At 38.6% G+C, this 20,024-nt stretch overlaps 1 protein-coding gene across 4 annotated transcripts in view; it reads left to right on the top strand.

Annotated features, from left to right (window-relative positions):
- Window positions 1-20,024, top strand: part of FNDC3A (fibronectin type III domain containing 3A) — a 113,592-nt gene that overhangs the window by 12,357 nt on the left and 81,211 nt on the right. For 3 of the 4 annotated variants that reach the window (XM_005687454.3, XM_018056722.1, XM_005687453.3), the window contains exon 2: window positions 8,600-8,737. The exons of the other annotated variant lie outside the window; for it this stretch is intronic. In XM_005687454.3, the coding sequence (XP_005687511.1) occupies window positions 8,639-8,737 (99 nt within the window). In that variant the 5' untranslated portion in view covers window positions 8,600-8,638. The remainder of the gene's footprint in view (window positions 1-8,599; window positions 8,738-20,024) is intronic. 4 annotated transcript variants of the gene reach the window in all.

The raw sequence follows: 20,024 nt of genomic DNA, 5'->3' as shown, positions 1-20,024 counted from the left end.
AGCAGAATTTCTTGAAATTTCCCTGAAAGGATATTTAGATAGTTTATTACAGCTGGATGCAACTCTGTAGTTGCCTTGAGAAGTTGTGGCTTCTCAAGACCGTTCATTTTTAAATCAGAATTTTGATAAAAGTGAAAAAACCATAGCCATATTACAAAACAGTTGACAAAATAGAGAAAAAAATACTGTAATTCCACTATCTTAATATAGTTGCTACTGTAATTTTAATATTTTTACCTAATGTTTTTTCATATGTATACTTTCAAGTAATCCTAAAATGTAGATTTAAATGTACTAAATCTATGTTGGAGTGTATAAAAGCCTTGTGATTTCATGTGTGGCCTTGGAATCCTATAATTTTTAGTTTCATTGATTTAGACAAGGCAAAAGACCAAAAAAAATTGGATTTCTCAATATATTAATAGATGTACATAATTTTCCTATGTGTCTGTCAGTTACACTCTGGCTGTAATCCAAGTAGGATCTTTCTTTGTATTTTCCCACATCGTTTTTGAACAAGTAGAGCTGAAGTTTCAAACCCCCGGCCAAGCTTATTTCCATGAGTTATCTACCTTGGCTTCTAGGTCTCGACTGTTATCATTATGACAGCAGCATCATTAAAATAGAACAAGTTCATGTAGAATGGATGGCTGTTAATAAAAAGGTTAGGAAGAGAAACTTTGGTAAAATGTATGCACAAGGAAACTGGTACAGTTTCAGAATTACGACAGGGACTGAGTGAGAAAACAGTACTGTTCCTAAACCTAGTACTGTTGTAACTGAATATCTCCTCCCCCCACCCACCCACACAGACTCACATCTTGAAGCCCTAAACCTCAATGTGATTGTTTTTGGAGGTGGAGTCTTTGGAAGATTATTAAGCTTAGATGGGGTCATGAGGCTGGAGGTCTCATGATGGATTCACTAATTCTTATAAGACACAGAAGATACAGCAAGAGAGTAGCCATTTGCAGGCCAGGAAGAGGGCCCTCACCAAGAATCTGTGCTGGCACCTGATCTTGGACTCTCAGCCTCTAAGAACTGTGAGAAATAAGTGTGTGGTGTTTAAGCCACCCAGTCTATGGTATTTTGTTCCAGTAGCACAAGCTAAGACAGTAATTGGTATGATAAGTAGAGTGCAGTGGTAACATATTTATCTAAACATGTGCAAGTGGCTTTGGAACTGGGTGATGGGTAGAGTTTGGCCACCTCATGTGAAGAGTTGACTCATTGGAAAAGACTCTGATGCTGGGAGGAATTGGGGGCAGGAGGAGAAGGAGATGACAGAGGATGAGATGGCTAGATGGCATCACCGATTCAATGGATGTGAGTTTGAGTGAACTCCGGGAGTTGGTGATGGACAGGGAGGCCTGGCGTGCTGCGATTCATGGGATCGCAAAGAGTCGTACACGACTGAGCGACTGAACTGAACTGAACTGAATGAGTAGAGGCTGGACAAACTTGACGTATGTGCCAGAAAAAGGCGTGCTGCAGTCCATGGGGTTGCAAAAAGTTGAGCGCAACTGAATGGAACTAAGGTCCCTAGCATGAAAAGACTGGGCTGGGGAGAAGGAACGGCAGTTTAACCCATGTATTTGACCCATGTTAATTTCACCTACTTGGAGAAGGGGCGGGAGCAGTGGAGAGCAGTAAAAGTCACTGTTTCTTTAACATTTTGGTCTTTGAATTACTCCCACTTCTCATTTCCCCCAGTAGAAGAACACTAAACCCAATCAGGTATCCCTTGCAAAGAGGACAAATAACCCTTGGACCCACAGTAACTGACTCCTCCAAGAAAGAAATGATGAGAATCAACATGCACTGAGATCCTACTATGAGCTAGATGTGGTCCTAAGTGCTTTGTATGTAATGTTAAGTGATACAGGCAGCATTCCTGTGAAGTAAGCGGTGTTCTCATTTCAGTATGAGGACACTCCAGCTCAGAGAAAAAAGTAACCTGCTCTAAGTCACAAAGAACTTACTTGTCAATCACTTGTTGCACCATCCAGCACCAGGGAGAATAGAGCACTAAGTGGTCTCACCCAGCTTAGTTTTCCTCCCCATGAAGTGTTTTGGAAATTTGTAGAATTTATCTTCCAGTTTAGCCATGTATGTGTTGATATACATATCAGGTTATATTCTTTATATTTCTCTTTCATATGACAGGTGGTATTTCACATTTATTTTTTATCTGTATAGTTAGATTGCATTACCTGTGAATTTCATTTCAGAATAGGAAAGGGAAATCTCAAAATATGTGATTATATTAAGGTAGGCTCTGAGTCTGAGGAACCCAAGAACTACTGCACTAACTAGTTACTCCCAAGTTCATGGAGAGTTGACTAAGTTTTGGAGGCAAATTCTTTACCGACTGAGCCACCAGGGGAGCCCAAAATTGTCATTAAGGGACTGCTAATGGCAAATAGTGAGAGCTTAGAAAGAAGAGAGGAGAGCTGGAAGAGAAAAGCTCCATCATTTCAGAGAATTCATAAATGATCATGGACAGAATGTTGGTAGAAATATAGACTGTAATGGCCATTCTGAGGAGGTCCCAGATGAGAATGAGAAACTTGTTATTGGACAATGGAGAAATGGTGATCCCTATTATAAAGGAGTGGAGAACTAGGCGGTGTTGTGTTCACGTTCTAACATTTTGTGGAAAGTGAAACTTGTGAGTGATAAAATCAGATATTTAACTGAGGAGATTTCTAACCAAAGTGTTGAAGGAGTGGCTTGATTCCTTCTGACGGTGTATAGCAAAATGTGAAAGAAGAGAAATGAATTGAAGAAGGGTTTGTTAAGCAGAAAAGAACCAGAAGTTAAAAGTATTTGGAAAATTATCAGCCTATCCAGGTTGCAAAAATGAGAAAGCACCTTCAGAAGAAAAAACACCAAGAGTGTGGCTCACCAACCATTTAATAAGGATATTAGTGTGGACCTGAGCCAAGGACTTAATCAGCATCTCAACAGAAGCTAGGAAGAGATGGAATTATACCGTTAAAAACACTGCCAGGTGGGGCTAAAGGGCCAGGTGTGAGACTCAAGGAAGCAGGGAGAATGCAATGAAGGAAGGCTTTAAACATGTGTTATTCTTCAAGAATAGAGAAGTATCCCAAAGGTGACTCAGGGTCATCAGGGCTGCTAGTACCACAGGGTCAGAGTGCACAGGCCTGAAGGGCAGGGTACCTCCCACCTTGATTTCACAGAATGGAACTTCTGCCCTGCAGAGCCACATGGGTAAGACCCTGCCCAGCGAAAGGAATGTCTTTGGAAGTGATGGCACACCCCTTAGGGTCCAGAGGGCAGAGCCTGGAACCAAAGATATTCTTATTCTCTGGCCTGAAAATCTAATGGTATTTGCCTTGCTAGATTTTGAACTTCCTTGGGACCTGTCACCCTTTGCATCTTATTTCTTCCTTTTGTAATGAGAATATCTAATGCCTATTTTACTGTTGTAGTTTGGAAGCATGAAACTTAACAGGTTTCACAGGTTCACAGTGGGAGAGGAATTTTGTCTCAGGATGAATTGTACCTCAGGTCTCACCCAAATCTGATTTAGATGCAATTTTAGACTCTGTGTTGAAATGGGTTAAGACTTTTGTGGCTCTTGGGATGGAATGAATGTGGTGTGGTGTGTGTGTGTGTGTGTGTGTGTGTGTGTGTGTTTAATTTACATGAAAAGAGGATATGAATTGGGGGGGGGCAGGGGCAGAATTTAGTATGGACTAAATGTTTGTGTCCTTCCAAAATTCATATGTCATAACCCTGTACCATTATGTGTTGATATTAAGGAGTGGGGCCTTTGTGAGGTAGGTGATTCATGAGGGTGGAGCTCCTATGATGGGATTAGTGCCCTTTAAATCCAGGAAGAGGAAGACAGACCAGAGCTTTCTCTCTCTTGGCCATGTGAGGGTACAGAAAGAAGATAGTCCTTTGCAAGCTGGGAGAAGGGCCCTCACCAAAAACCTGACCATGCTGGCATCCAGATCTTAGACTTCCTACCCTCTAGAACTGTGAGAAATAAATGTCTGTTGTTTAAGCCTCCCAATCTGTGGTATTTCGTAGCAACTGGAGCTAAGTTTGCAAGTATTTTTTTTCCATTTCCATAGGTTGCCTTTTCACTCTATTCAGTGTGTCCTCTGACGCACAAAAGTATTTGAGTTTGATGTCCTATTTGTCTATTTTTGTTTTTGTAGCCTTTACTCTTGGTGTTATATCTAAGAAATAATTGCCAAGTCCAGTGTCTTGAAGCTTTCCCCCTGTTATCTTCTTGGAGAGTTATGGGTTTCACATTTGGGCCTTTAATTCATTTCGAGTTAATTTTTGAATGTGGTGTACAAGATAAGGGTTTAACTTTTTTTTTTTTTTTTTGGCATATGAATATGCAGTTTTCCCATCACTGTTTGTTGAAGAGACTGCCCTTCCTTGTTGACTGGTCTTGGCATCATTGTCGAAGATCATTTGCCCATATACATGACAGTTTGTTTCTGGGCTGTCTGTTTTATTCCATTGGTGTATTTGTCTTTATGCCATTATCACACTGTTTGATTACTATGGCTTTGTAGTATGTTTTTTGAAATCAGAAAGCTTGAGTCGTCCAACTTTGTACTTTTTGAAATTATTTTTCTGTTTTGGATTCTTGAGATTCCATAGGAATTTTAGAATGAATTTTTCTGGAAAAAAAAAATGCCATTGAGATTTTGATAGAGATTACATTTGCTCTGTGATCTTCCCTGGTGGCTCAGAGAGTAAAGCGTCTGCCTCCAATGCAGGAGACCGAGGTTCCACCCCTGGGTGGGGAAAATCCCCTGGAGAAGGAAGTGGTAACCCACTCCAGTATTCTTGCCTGGAGAATCCCATGGATGGAGAAGCCTGGTAGGCTACAGTCCACAGGGTCGCAAAGAGTCGGACACGACTGAGTGACTTCACTTTCACTTTTCACTTTCACATTTGGTCTGTAGATTGCTTTGGGTATTATGAACATCTTAACAATATTAAGCCTTCTAACTATGAACACAGGATATCTTTCCCTTTATTCAGGTCTTCTTTGATTTCTTTTAGCAATACTTCATGGTTTCAGAATACAAATCTTTGTTCTCCTTGGTTAGATTTATTCCTAATTATTCTTTTTAAAAGTACATGAAACAGATATCAGATTGTTTCAGTTAGTTTATAGAAATGCAGCTGATCTTCATGCATTGATTGCATGTCATGTATTTTTACCAAATTTATTTGTTCTAATAGTTTTTTAAAAAATCTTTAAGGTTTTCTACATTTAAGATCCTGTCATCTGTGAACAAAGATAGTTTTACTTATTTTTCCCCAGTTTGTATGTCTCTTATTTCTTTTTCATGCCCAATTGCTTTGCCTATGACTTCTAACACTGTGTCCGATACTATGAATAGGTGTGGTGAGAGTGGGCATCTAACCTTTTTCCTGATTAGAAGAAATCTTTCAGCCTTTCATCACTGAGTATAATGTTGGCTCAGGTTTTCACACATGGCCTTTATTACGTTGAAGTAGTTCCTTTCTGTTCCTAGTTTGTTGAGTATTTTTGTCATGAAAGTTGTTGAATCTTACCAAGTGTTTTTTTCCTGCATCAATTGAGGTGATCATGTGTTCATTTTAACTTTAAAAAATAATTTTATTGAAGTATATGCAGAGAAGTACATACATAGTATAAAGCTAAATTTATAATACACTGAAAGTGAAGTCATTCAGTCATGTCTGACTCTTTGTGACCCCATTGACTGTAGTCTGCCAGGCTCCTCTGTCCATGGGATTCTCCAGGTAAGAATACTGGAGTGGGTTCCCATTTCCTTCTCTAGGGGATCTTCACCAAGAGATTGAACCCAGGTCTCCCACATTGCAGGCAGATTCTTTACCCTCTGAGCCACCAGGAAGCTTATAACATACTAATAATCACCACGTAACAGCCTCCCAGGTCAAGATGTAGAACAGTAGCAGCAGCCCCAAAACTGCCTTCGTGCCCCTCCGGGTCCCCATCCTTTCTTCCTTTCCAAAGGTAATCACTACCTGATTTTTAATACCAGACAAATCTAATTAGTTTTTAAACTTCCTATAAATTATTCAGTATGTACTCTTTTTTTGTGTGTCTATTTTTCACTCACATTGTATTTATAAAATTCATTTTTGTTGTTCTCTGTATCACTAGTCCATTAATTTTTCTTGCTGCATAGTAGTGAGTTGGATGAATCAGATACAGTGTTCCATTTACTGTTGAGGGACATTTAGATTACTTATAGATGGCTATTAAAGATGAATGCTGCCATACATACCTTCATGTACTTATCTTTTGATACACATGCTCATGCATTTCTTTTTGGCATATACTAGGAGTCTAATAGCTGAATCATAGCCAGGTCATAGCATATTCATATACGTTCAATTTTGGTAGATAATATCAAACTGGTTTCCAAAGTGATTTTTATGAGTTTTCATTCACATTCCTTATGATTGTGTCAGTTGCTCTGTAGCTTCGCTAATACTTGATATCATCAGTCTTTTCCGCTTTTATCATCCTAGTATGTGGTAGGCATTTCATTGTGATTTTAATTAACTTTTTCCCAATAATGAACTTGAGAATCTTCTCATATGTTTATTGGTATCTTGAATTTCCATTTTTGTGAAGAGTGTATTCAGGTCTCATCTCATTTTTCTTTTTTTTAAAAAACTCAATTTGTTAGGAGGCCTGAATTTGCTAAATATGTGCTCTTCTACAGTTATATATGTTGTAAATATCTTTCATTCTGTGGCTTGCTTTCTCATTCTCTTAAAGATTTTTTTAAATGAATCATAGTTCTTGATGAAGTTCAGTATGTCATTCTTTTATTTTATGATTTAAGAAACATAATTTATACCCTGTTTGAAAAACCTTTCTCTGTCTCACAGTTATGAGATTTTCTTTTGTGTTATCTTTAGCAGCTTTTTTGTCTTACCTTTTGCATTCAGATATGCAATCTGTCTGGGCATCAATTTTTTAAACATTGTTTAATTTGACATTAGTTAGAAAAAAAAATTTGCAATAGTACAAAGATATCCAGTTATTATTCTTCACCCAGACTTGCTAGATGTTAAATTACTATCACATGGATGGTCAAATATTGATATATAGATATAGAGAGTGATATGTTGGAGCCATCTTTTACTTACGTACAAAAGTGATTGTTCAAAATTCAGGCATTTTCAGGTCAGTTTTTAAACCATGGTGGCTTGGAATGGACTGTGGGGGAATGTGTATTCATTCCATAGAAATTAGCAAGTGTGACAAATCACTTCTCTTTTTTTTCACATATCAAATTTATTTTTAAAAAAAACAAGTGAAAATAGATACATAGGATTCATGTTGATGTATGGCAAAACCAATACAATATTGTAAAGTAAAAAAAAAGAAAAAAGAAAACAAGTGGATATTTGTGGTCACAAGATGAGAACATAGGAACTGAGTAGTAGCAAAATTAAAAGAAATTGATTGAAAGAAGCTGACAGTTCTCTGGGCAGGAATGAAAGGAACTTTTAGGTTTTCAGAAGCAACATTTTAGTTGCATGACTGAAGTTTCCAGTTTGCAAGCTGAAGTAAAACCAGCTGCTTTGCATGTAGTGTGAATATGGCCATACAAGAAAGCAATCCAAGAAAACTGCAGGGGGCGAGGGTTTGATACTGGTCATGGAACTGAGATCCCACATGCCGTGCAGCACGGCCAAGATGAATAAGTAAAAACAAAATTCCATTTAAAAAAGCTAAACATTTTGACCCTACTGAATTGTAGACTACTACAAGCATCCAACAATGTTTATTTTACCTTTCAGTATAGATTTGATAAAATTTATGATTGACCTCAGTTGTGCCCATTTTGACATGTATTTGCTGACATTGGTTGATGTTATACATGGTAGATTGATACTACCTCAAATCTTTTGCTTTTTATTAAAATAAATAACAGGTGATGCTGTGTATACAGTTAAAGTGTTCTAAATGTATGAGCTTTTCTCACTGAAATGATTTGGCTTATTGTAAGGTTCTTAGGAAGAAACAATAAAACCAGAATGACAGAAGACCAAAGCCAGAACTTAACACTTAAAATTTGAAGTTTCTTTTTCTAATCCTGAGGAAATTTTTCTACCATTTTGCTCTGTCTGAGGAATCAATAAAAGATTGTAGTTCTTGTATAGTTCCTAGAGATTGATAGGGTGATGAGAGTTAATTGTTTCTTCATAAACGCCTTCTCAGCTCAATTAAAAAGAATCAGTGATAGAGCTGCCTCACTCAGTCATGCATTTTAATTCTTATTCCAGGGTTTAGCTAAAGTGTAGTGGTGGTTAAATTAAATAAATGGTATGTAGAGATGGAAGGAATAGACAGACAGACAGACAGACATGGAATTTAAATAGAAGCTCCTGATAACATATCTTGATTTGCTGTCTACATTGACAGATGGTTGGTAAACAAGAAATGTGTTTCCTTAAGTGATCTGTTGACAGAAAGAAGAGTCAGAATATCTCTTTATCTTGAATGCATTGTATTTTAGTGCATTTTTAAGGATGTACATACAAATGGCTATATATTTTTGTTTTTCAGAGTTGGAGGGTTATCCGGTATATTAATGTCTTATTGATAATGGCAGAACACCCACCACTACTGGATACAACTCAGATTTTAAGTAGTGATATTTCTCTTCTGTCTGCCCCTATTGTAAGTGCAGATGGAACACAACAGGTAAGGAAACTGAAATGTTTATTTTCTAATATCTAGTACACATGTATTTCTTTCAGAAGAATGCAAAATTTAGAACAGAATGAGGCATCACAACAATGGGTTCCTGTTAATATTTTAAAATCCAGTTCACACTGTTGTTCGGGTTTCATAGGAAAATGAAATGAGACTGTTTTTGAAGCTGCTTCTAAAATGTCTCACTAATTAATGGTTAAATTTCTTGTGTTTCTATTTAGTTGCCACTGAACTTGTTTTTAACATTTTACTTTAGGCAAATAGTATACTAGTCCCTGAACGTTTTTTAACTAAGTTTAACCTTGTGCCTCAATGGTTATTATAGATCATTACTTCAAATCACTATGAAATCATGATTTAATTGTATGATTAAATGACTGCCTGCATTATATTATAATAAAATATTTTCTTCTCACCAGAATCCCTCTCCCCTCTAAAAGCAAACACACAATTCCTGGTGTGTTTTTCTCCCAGGGCTTTATAAATAAAGTTCTGTTATTTCGTTGATGCCTCATTCCCTCAGAAATCCTAAAGGGGTGAGAATGATGGGCTTTCATAAATACCTGTGATGTGCCAAGCTATGTACTTAATTCTCACAGCTACCTTGTATGGTCTGGATTTTAATGTTGTGAGTAAGGAAACAAAGATTAAGGACATAATAAATAATAATGAGGGAAGAGAAGGAACAATTCAACTTCTCACTATGGGAAAAAACATGTGCTAAGAACTTTATGATCTTATTTAATTTTTTCAGCAATCCTGTCCCTATTGCAGATGAAACAAAATGAGTTTCAGAAAGGCCCAAGATCACACAAAGCTTTTTTGCTCCATTATTCATATTGCTTCCTTGGGAAACTAAGAGAAATATAATCATATTTTGTTATTTTATAAACTTACTATCTACAGTGGGCAATTATTTGCTTACCAGATAATGAACTACTTTGTTCACTTTGCTATTGAAAAATTGAGTGATGAGCTTGTGTTCTACATTTTTCTGTTTTGAATAAACGTGGTATGAAAAGTATACACTGGTTTTTATTTTCACGCATGCTCTGATAGCTTGTAGCAACAACTTCATTTCACTAAAGTTGCTTTTTATGATAAAATTCAAGTCCGTTAAACAGGCTTTTCCTCCCTTAAAAATAATAGATGTGGCAGATATTCGTTTACTTCAAGGCTCTGGGAGCGCCTTTTATCATTGTTGCCTCAGGCAAATCACTGGCTTCAGGTTGTTTATAGTGTAATACAAGAAAGAATCTGAAGCTGTTAATTACAGTCCACTGATGTAGTTCCTATAGTGTATAGTCTGTTAAAGGGAAGACAGTAGGCTGAAACAAGACCAGCATGCCCTCTTAAGACTTATTTCTTTCTTTTCTTTCAAAAGGAGATTCTTTTGGCAGAATTTTTCTTGAGATCTTAAGAGCACCATGGCTAGCATATAGTAGTGATTGTGTAGATGGATACAGAGAAAGGAGCTGGGAATAGAAGAGCATACTAGAGCAAGATTTGAAGGATCAGGTGGAGTCAGTAGTTCTAGAAGACAGGTTTTTCGGTAGGCTTTGAAGTCAGGTGTCAAGAGGTGGAATAAAGCCTTAAATTCTAACTAGCACTCTTTGCTAGTTAGGCGAGAGATATCAGTGAGTGGAACGAGCATAGCATTGGTCGATAGATTTGATTTGGGTGGCTTAAGACAAATAATTTAACTGCTCTCTGAGAGAGGGGTAATAATAACTGCTTACAGTAGGTGTACCTTTGAGGGTGAAATGAGCTTCAGTAAATATTTTCTGAATTTGAATTGAAGCACTCAGTGAATGCTTAAAACACTGAAGAAACTCTATAGATAGGTCAGTCAGGACTTAAGTCAACAGATGTAGTTATAGTAAGCTGAGAAATAATCATGACTGATACTGAGTATAAGTGTAACAAAATAGACCAATAGCTATGGTAGACTGTAAGGAGCTGAAGCTAACAATAAATAGGTAACAGTTGACAACACACATCTCTTTGTCTTAACTCAGGAACTTACTGCTATGCCAAGCATGGCCAAACTAAGAGCTTGCCTGTGGTGATATGGCACCACCTGGTTGGTGCCCAGAGTAAAAAGGCAAGCTGAAGACAGTTCCTGACAGAAGGAAGTCTTGTGTACATGCATGATGTTAACAATTTAGGATAACAGACAGGTTGTCCTTTGTCTTTACTGTCTTGGGAATATCATTCTGTTTCTTCATGGGAATATGAGATGATTTCTGTTCCACCTCTTGAGATCAAATTAATTTTCTTATGGTTGACCATCCAGATTATCTAAAATACTCATCAATATTTTGTTACTTTTTTATAGCAAATGCATTTTATACAATGTCACGTACATAGTGGGTCTTTTGGCTTATGAATTGCACTGGAAGGAATCACTCCTGACATCGTTACTGCTAGTGTTGCTTTTAGGGAAGCTATGATAGACATTTATCTTTCATTTTGACTGGCAGCACCTGAACTGTTTTTTGTGTTTAAAAAATTTCATTCATCTTTTTTAATTTTTTGGAGTGTTTTAGGTTTACAGGAAAATTGAGCTGAGAGGTTTTCTCATTGACATCTTACACACAGTTTCCCTTATTATTAACATCTTATAGGAACATTTGTTGCAGTTAATAAACCAGTGTGCTTAACTGCTCGGTTCTGTCTGACTCTTTGTGACCCCATGGACTGTAGCTTGCCAGGCTCCTCTGTCCACAGGGATTCTCCAGGCCAGAATACTGGAGTGGGTAGCCTTTCCCTTCTCCAGAGCATCTTCCCAACCCAGGGATCAAACCCAGGTCTCCCACACTGCAGGCAGATTCTTTTCCATCTGAGCCACCAGGGAAGCCCAATAAATAAACCAATAATAACCAGTATTGATACATTATTGTATCAGTAAGCCAATATTGATACATTATTAAGTTCCACAGTTTACATTAGGGTTCATTCTTGGCATTGTACAATTCTGTGGGTTTTGGGAAATGTGTAATACTATGTATCATTATTATAGTATTATACAGAACAGTTTAACTTCCTTAAAACTCCCCAGTGCTCCATTATTCCTCCCTCACTCCCCACCCCCTGAAACTTTGGCAAATAGCTGTATTTTTACTGTCGCTATAGTTTTTATCTTTTTCCGGAATATCTTATAGTTTGAATCATGCAGTATGTAGCCTTTCAGACCAACTTCTTTCACTTAGCAATATGATCTAGAAAGTTTCTTTTTGTGGCTGTTTCAGTAGCTCATTTCTTTTTATTATTGTATGAATGATACTGTTGTATCAACATTGTATGATTGTATTGTATGAATAATACATTATATGAATGATGCTTCATTGTGTGAATGTACTGCTTAATTCATTTACCTATGAAAGGACAGCTTGGTTGTTTATCGTTTCTGGCAATTATAAGTAAAAGTGCTTTAAACATTTATGTGTAGGTTTTTGGTTAGACATAAGTTTTCAACTAGTTGGATAAATATCTAGGAACATCATTGCTCAATCTGTGTTTAGCTCTATAAGAAACTAACAAGCTGTTTTCCAGAGTGGCTATGTCATTTCACGTCTTCAGGCATGTGCTTGATCTGAGATTGTATCTTTTCTTGGTAAAGCCCTTATGAGTCCTCCTCCTACCCTGTTAGAACCCACACGTGTGCTTTAGGGAATTTGAGCTTTAAAGTACATAATATGCTCTTAGTTCTAGTCACTATTGGTACCAACAAAATGAAAGTGCAGATATTTTGGTTTCTTGTGTGGTTCAGCACTTTCCTATTTTAACTTTACCTTCTCTAATTTCTGTTCATTTACCTTTGAATGCATGTAAACTTTTGGTAATCTGATCACACGGACCACAGCCTTGTCTAACTCAATGAAACTAAGCCATGCCGTGTGGGGCCACCTCAGACAGGTCATGGTGGAGAGGTCTGACAGAGTGTGGTCCACTGGAGAAGGGAATGGCAAACCACTTCAGTATTCTTGCCTTGATAACCCCATGAACAGCATGAAAAGGCAAAAAAATAGGATACTGAAAGATGAACTCCCCAGGTCAGCAGGTGCCCAATATGCTGCTGGAGATCAGTAGAGAAATAACTCCAGAAAGAATGAAGGGATGGAGTTAAAGCAAAAACAACACACAGTTGTGGATGGGACTGGTGATAAAAGCAAGGTCCAATGCTGTGAAGAGCAATATTGCATAGGAACATGGAATGTTAGGTCCATGAATCAAGGCGAATTGGAAGTGGTCAAACAGGAGATGGCAAGAGTGAACGTCAATGGCAAAAACAAGACTGGGAGCTGACTGTGGCTCATATCATGAACTCCTTATTGCTAAATTCAGACTGAAATTGAAGAAAGTGGGGGAAACCACTAGACCATTCAGGTATGACCTAAATCAAATTGCTTATGACAATACAGTAGAAGTGAGAAATAGATTTAAGGGACCAGATCTGATAGACAGAGTGCCTTATGAACTATGGACAGAGGTTCATGTCATTGTACAGGAGACAGGAATCGAGACCATCCCGAAGAAAAAGAAATGCAAAAAAGCAAAATGGATGTCTGAGGAGGCCTTACAAAAAGCTGTGAAAAGAAGAGAAGCAAAAAGCAAAGGAGAAAGGAAAGATATGAATGCAGAGTTCCAGAGCATAGCAAGGAGAGATAAGAAAGCCTTCCTCAGCGATCAGTGCAAAGAAATAGAGGAAAACAATAGAATGGGAAAGACTAGAGATCTCTTCAAGAAAATTAGAGATACCAAGGGAACATTTCGTGCAAAGATGGGCTCAATAAAGGACAGAAATATTATGGACCTAACAGAAGCAGAAGATATTAAGAAGAGGTGGCAAGAATACACAGAAGAACTGTACAAAAAAGATCTTTATGACCCAGATAATCATGATGGTGTGATCACTCATACTCACCTAGAGCCAGACATCCTGGAATGTGAAGTCAAGTAGGCCTTAGGAATCATCACTATGAACAAAGCTAGTGGAAGTGATGGAATTCCAGTTGAGCTATTTCAAATCCTAAAAAATGATGCTGTGAAACAGCTGCGCTCAATATGCCAGCAAATTTGGAAAACTCAGCAGTAGCCACAGGACTGGAAAAGGTCAGTTTTCATTCCAGTCCCAAAGAAAGGCAATGCCAAAGAAGGCTCAAACTACCGCACAATTACACTCATCTCACACGCTAGTAAAGTAATACTCAAAGTTCTCCAAGCCAGGCTTCAGCAATATGTGAACTGTGAAGTTCATTCCAGATGTTCAAGCTGGTTTTAGAAAAGGCAGAGGAACCAGAGATCAAATTGCCAACATCTGCTGGATCGTGGAAAAAGCAAGAGAGTTCCAGAAAAACATCTATTTCTGCTTTATTGACTATGCCAAAGCCTTTGACTGTGTGGATCACAATAAACTGTGGAAAATTCTGAAAGAGATGGGAATACCAGACTACCTGACCTGCCTCTTGAGAAACCTATATGCAGATCAGGAAGCAACAATTAGAACTGGACATGGGACAACAGACTGATTCCAAATAGGAAAAGGAGTATGTCAAGGCTGTATATTGTCACCCTGCTTATTTAACTTATATGCAGAGTACATCATGAGAAACACTGGGCCAGAGGAAGCACAAGCTGGAGTCAAGATTGCCAGGAGAAATATCAATAACCTCAGATATGCAGATGACACCACCCTTATGGCAGAAAGTGAAGAAGAACTAAAGAGCCTCTTGATAAAAGTGAAAGAGGAGAGAAAGCGGTTGGCTTAAAGCTCAACATTCAGAAAACTAAGATCATGGCATCTGGTCCCATCACTTCATGACAAATAGATGGGGAAACAATGGAAACAGTGGCTGACTTAATTTTGGGGGGCTCCAAAATCACTGCAGATGGTGATTGCAGCCATGAAATTAAAAGACGCTTACTTCTTGGAAGGAAATTATGACGAAGCCTAGACAGCATATTAAAAAGCAGATATTACTTTGTCAACAAAGGTCCGTCTAGTCAAGGCTATGGTTTTTCCAGCAGTCCTGTATGGATGTAAGAGTTGGATTTGAAGAAAGCTGAGTGCTGAAGAATTGATGCTTTTGAACTGTGGTGTTGGAGAAGACTCTTGAGAGTCCCTTGGACTGCAAGGAGATCCAACCAGTTCATCCTATAGGAGATCAGTCCTGGATGTTCATTGGAAGGACTGATGTCGAAGCTGAAACTCCAATACTTTTGCCACCTGATGCAAAGAGCTGACTCGTTTGAAAAGATCCTGATGCTGGGAAAGATTGAGGGCAGGAGAAGAAGGGGACACCAGAGGATGAGATGATTGGATGGCATCACCAACTCGATGGACATAGGTTTGGGTGACTCCGGGAGTTGGTGATGGACAGGGAGGCCTGGCATGATGCAGTTCATGGGGTCGCAGAGTCAGACACGACTAAGCGACTGAGCTAAACTGATACTTTTGGTTAAGGTCTTTCAAAACTCAGTGCCTGTCTAGCGTCTTTATCAGAATCTTCTCTATTTCATTAATTTGTTAATTGTTATTTTATAAATCTCCATTACTATTTTATCTCACTTGTCCCTGTAGGATTTTAATTTATGGAGGTGACTTGAGTAATGACATAGAGAGACTAAATTTATGTTGCTTATATTTCCTGAAAGAAGAGAGCATGTCATGCCATGTTGGGCCACAGGGAAAACACCAGATTTTGGTCCGGAAGCAGAAGCAGGAACAGGCAGAAAGCTTAGACCAAAGCCATTAATTAGTGCTTTCTCAGGAAAGACACAACAGGGTAAATAGCTTTGGATTGGCTGTTCATTAATTGTGGCAGGGAAGAAATAACTATTGATCAGGTTGTGGAGAACAGGGCACTGTTGTTCACTGTTGATAAGAATGTAAATTGTTGCAGACATTATGGAAAACAATATGGAGATTCCTCAAAAAATTAAAAATAGAACTACCACATGATCCTGCAATTTTACCTCTGGTATTTATCTGAAGTAAGTGAAGTCAGTGTCTCAAAGAAGATATATGTACCCGTGTATTGTGTTTGTTACAGCATTATTTGCAATAGCGAAGACATGGTATGGTTTCACTTATATATGGAATATACATTTTTTATTAATTAATTTATTTTAATTGGAGGCTAACAACTTTACAGTATTGTGGTTGTTTCTGCCATACATTGACATGAATCAGCCTCAGTGTAGATGTGTTCCCCATCCTGAATCCCCCCTCCCCATCCCGTCCCTCTGGGTTGTCCCAGTGTACCGACTTTGAGTGCCCTGTTTCACGCATTGAACTTGGGCTGGCGATCTGTTTCACATGTGGTGATACACGTTTCAGTGCTGTTCTCTCAAATCATCCCACCCTCGCCTTCTCCCACTGAGTCCAAAAGTCTCTTCATATCTGTGTCTCTTTGGCTGTCTCATGTATAGGGTCGTTCAGTTCAGTTCAGTCACTCAGTTGTGTCCGACTCTTTGAAACCCCATGGACTGCAGCACACCAGGCCTCCCTGTCCATCACCAGCTCCCGGAGTTTACCCAAACTTATGCCCGTCGAGTCAGTGATGCCATGCAACCATCTCATCCTCTGTCATCCCCTTCTCCTCCTGCCTTCAGTCTTTCCCAGCATCAGAGTCTTTTCAAATGAGTCAGTTCTTCACATCAGGTGGCCAAAGTATTGGAGTTTCAGCTTCAGCATCAGTTCTTCCAATGAATATTCAGGACTGACTTCCTGTAGGATGGACTGGGAGGGTCGTCATTACCATCTTTCTACATTCCATATATATGCATTAATATATTGTGTTGGTGTTTTTCTTTCTGACTTACTTCACACTGTATAATAGGCTCTGGTTTCATCCACCTCATTAGAACTGATGCAATGCATTCTTTCTAATAGCTGAGTAATATTTATATAGAATATATTTTTAAATGAGCTCATAGATACAGAGAACAGATTGGTTATTGCAGACATGGGGAATTAGGGTGGTGGGCAAACAGGGTGAATATGGCCAAAATATGCAAACTTCCAGTTATAAGATAAGTAAATCCTAGGAATGCAATGTGCAGCAGAATGACTGTAGTTAGCAGCACCATATTTGAAAGTTGCTTTTGTCAGGAGGAGGAAATGGCAACCCAATCCAGTATCCTTGCCTAGAAAATCTCATGGACAGAGGGCTGCAGTACATGGGGTCGCAAAGAGTCGGGCACGACTGAGCAACTGACACACTTACTTACTTTGACTGTGCGGATCACAATAAACTGTGGAAAATTCTGAAAGAGATGGGAATACCACCTGACCTGCCTCTTGAGAAACCCATATGCAGGTCAGAAAGCAACAGTTAGAACTGGACATGGAACAACAGACTGGTTCCAAATAGGAAAAGGAGTACGTCAGGGCTGTATATTGTCACCCTAGTTATTTAACTTACATGCAGAGTACATCATGAGAAACGCTGGGCTGGAAGAAACACAAGCTAGAATCAAGATTGCTGGGAGAAATATCAATAACCTCAGGTATGCAGATGACACCACCCTTATGGCAGAAAGCGAAGAGGAACTAAAAAGCCTCTTGATGAAAGAGGAGAGTGAAAAAGTTGGCTTAAAGCTCAACATTCAGAAAACGAAGATGATCGCATCTGGTCCCATCACTTCATGGGAAATAGATGTGGAAACAGTGTCAGACTTTATTTTTGGGGGCTCCAGAATCACTGTAGATGGTGAGTGCAGCCATGAAATTAAAAGACGCTTACTCCTTGGAAGAAAAGTTATGACCAAACTAGATAGCATATTGAAAAGCAGAGACATTACTTTGCCAACCAAGGTCTGTCTAGTCAAGGCTATGGTTTTTCCAGTGGTCATATATGAATGTGAGAGTTGGACTGTGAAGAAAGCTGAGTGCCAAAGAATTGATGCTTTTGAACTGTGGTGTTGGAGAAGACTCTTGAGAGTCCCTTGGACTGCAGGGAGCTCCAACCAGTCCATCCTGAAGGAGATCAGCCCTGGGATTTCTTTGGAGGGAATGATGCTCAGGCTGAAACTCCAGTACTTTGGCCACCTCATGTGAAAAGTTGACTCATTGGAAAAGACTCTGATGCTGGGAGGGATTGGGGGCAGGAGGAGAAGGGGACGACGGAGGATGAGACAGGTGGATGGCATCACTGACTCGATGGATGTGAGTCTGAGTGAATTCCGGGAGTTGGTGATGGACAGGGAGGCTTGGCATGCTGCGATTCATGGGGTCACAGAGAGTCGGACACGACTGAGCGACTGAACTGAAGAGAGTAGATCTTAAAAGTTATCATCACAAGAAAAAGCTTGTAACAGTGTGGTGGTAGATGTTAACTAAACTTACTGTGGTAATTATCTTGTAATATATTCATATCAAATCATGCTGTACACTTAAAACTACCAATACAGTGTTTTGTCAATTAAATATCAATATTAATTAAAAAATGATTCTGGCAGATTTGGGGCTATACAGGTGGTCTTTAGTTGCCTGTTACTTGGCCCTGGGATGATTTAGAGCATTAGAAATATTGGCTTGTAAGAGTTCAGTAAGGGGGTTAGTTGGAGCTGTAGACTTGTACTTGGTTGGTTTGCATATGAGGGGTGTGCTCCTGACTGAGCCCTTTGCCAGTTCTAAGAATTGGTTAGCCCTGGGATGGGCAGTCTCTTCCCTACCCAGCTCAACCATAAATGCCAAAGTGTTAAGAACACAGAAACTAAGAAAATATGGTTAAAGTAATTGGTCCTGTGATAAACAGATGCCAGAAAGAGAATTTAAGAAAACAGGGAACATGCCCTCAGCTTACTCTTTTCAAAACATGTTTAAATAGTAAACTATAACCTATATAGATAGAGAAGTACATAAAACAAAGATATAATATAGCACATGACTATAAAACATAAATTCTTATAACTGCCAGCCAGACTAAGTGCCAACATCCTAGAAATCCCCTGTGTGTTCCTTCTACCTCACAATACCCTCTGTATTTGGAGGTTACCATTATCTTTACTTTTATGGGAATTACTGCCAGACTTTTCTTTATAGTTTTATGTATATATATATCACTAAGCAATAATGGTTTAGATTTGCCTATTCTTGACGTTTAAAGTAATCTTTACTATAGCTGATCTTTTGTGTCTTCCTGTTTTATCCAACAGTGTGATTCATTTATTGTTGTATGTTGCTGAAATGTGTTCTTTTCCTTGCTGTATAGGATTCCATGTATGGATTTACAGCAGTATATTCACTTATCTCTTCTATTCTTGATGAACATCTAGGCAGTTTCTAGTTTGTTGCTGTTTTTTTCTTTCGATTTTTCAAAACCCTTTGTATATATTCTGGATATAAACCTTTTATCAGGTACCAGTGTAGTGAATTGGAGAAGGCAATGGCATCCCACTCCAGTACTCTTGCCTGGAAATTCCCATAGGCGGAGGAGCCTGGTAGGCTGCAGTGCATGGGGTCGCTCACAGTTGAACACAACTGAGCAACTTCACTTTCGCTTTGCACTTTCACGCATTGGAGAAGGAAATGGCAACCCACTCCAGTGTTCTTGCCTGGAGAATCCCAGGGACGGGGGAGCCTGGTGGGCTGCCGTCTCTGGGGTTGCACAGAGTCGGACACGAATGAAGCGACTTAGCAGCAGTGTAGTGAATGTTTTCTCTTATCCTTGTAACAACACTTTTCAGTATCTTGATGAACAATTCTTAATTTTAATGTAGTCACATTTATCAGTTCTTTTATCTATTTGTGTTTTTTGTTTGTTTAAAAAATTCTTCCCTACACTGAGGTAATGAAAATGCTTTTCTACATTATCTTCTAAAAAGTATGGTTTTACTTTAAACATTTTATTCAAAAATTCACTGGAGTTTTCTTCTGTGAATTGTGTTAATTTGATTATTTTTCCATATATATATCTAATTATCTCACACCATTTATTGAAACAACCGTCATTTTCCTGTTGCTTCACAGTGATATTTATGCCGTAGATTAAGTGACCTTAAATCTGTGGAATCTTTCCTGAATTATTAATTCTATTCTGTTGATCTGTTTTGATTATCCCTGTGCCAAGAACACACCAATACTTTAAATGATGTCTTGGAATCTGGTAGGGCAAACTGTCTCACTTTGTTGTTCTTTGAGAGTGTTTTGACATGCTTGGCCTTTGCGTTACATACAAATTTTAGAAATAGCCTCTCAGTACACACAGACACAACCTTCTGAGATTCAGATTTGGATTACTTTGCATCTGTAGATCAAATTAGGAAA

This window comes from Capra hircus, chromosome 12 (assembly GCF_001704415.2).
Source record: "Capra hircus breed San Clemente chromosome 12, ASM170441v1, whole genome shotgun sequence".
In the NCBI taxonomy this organism is placed as follows: Eukaryota; Metazoa; Chordata; class Mammalia; order Artiodactyla; family Bovidae; genus Capra; species Capra hircus.
The sequence above is the reverse complement of the archived record's forward strand: the minus strand, read 5'-3'. Positions and strand labels throughout refer to the sequence as shown.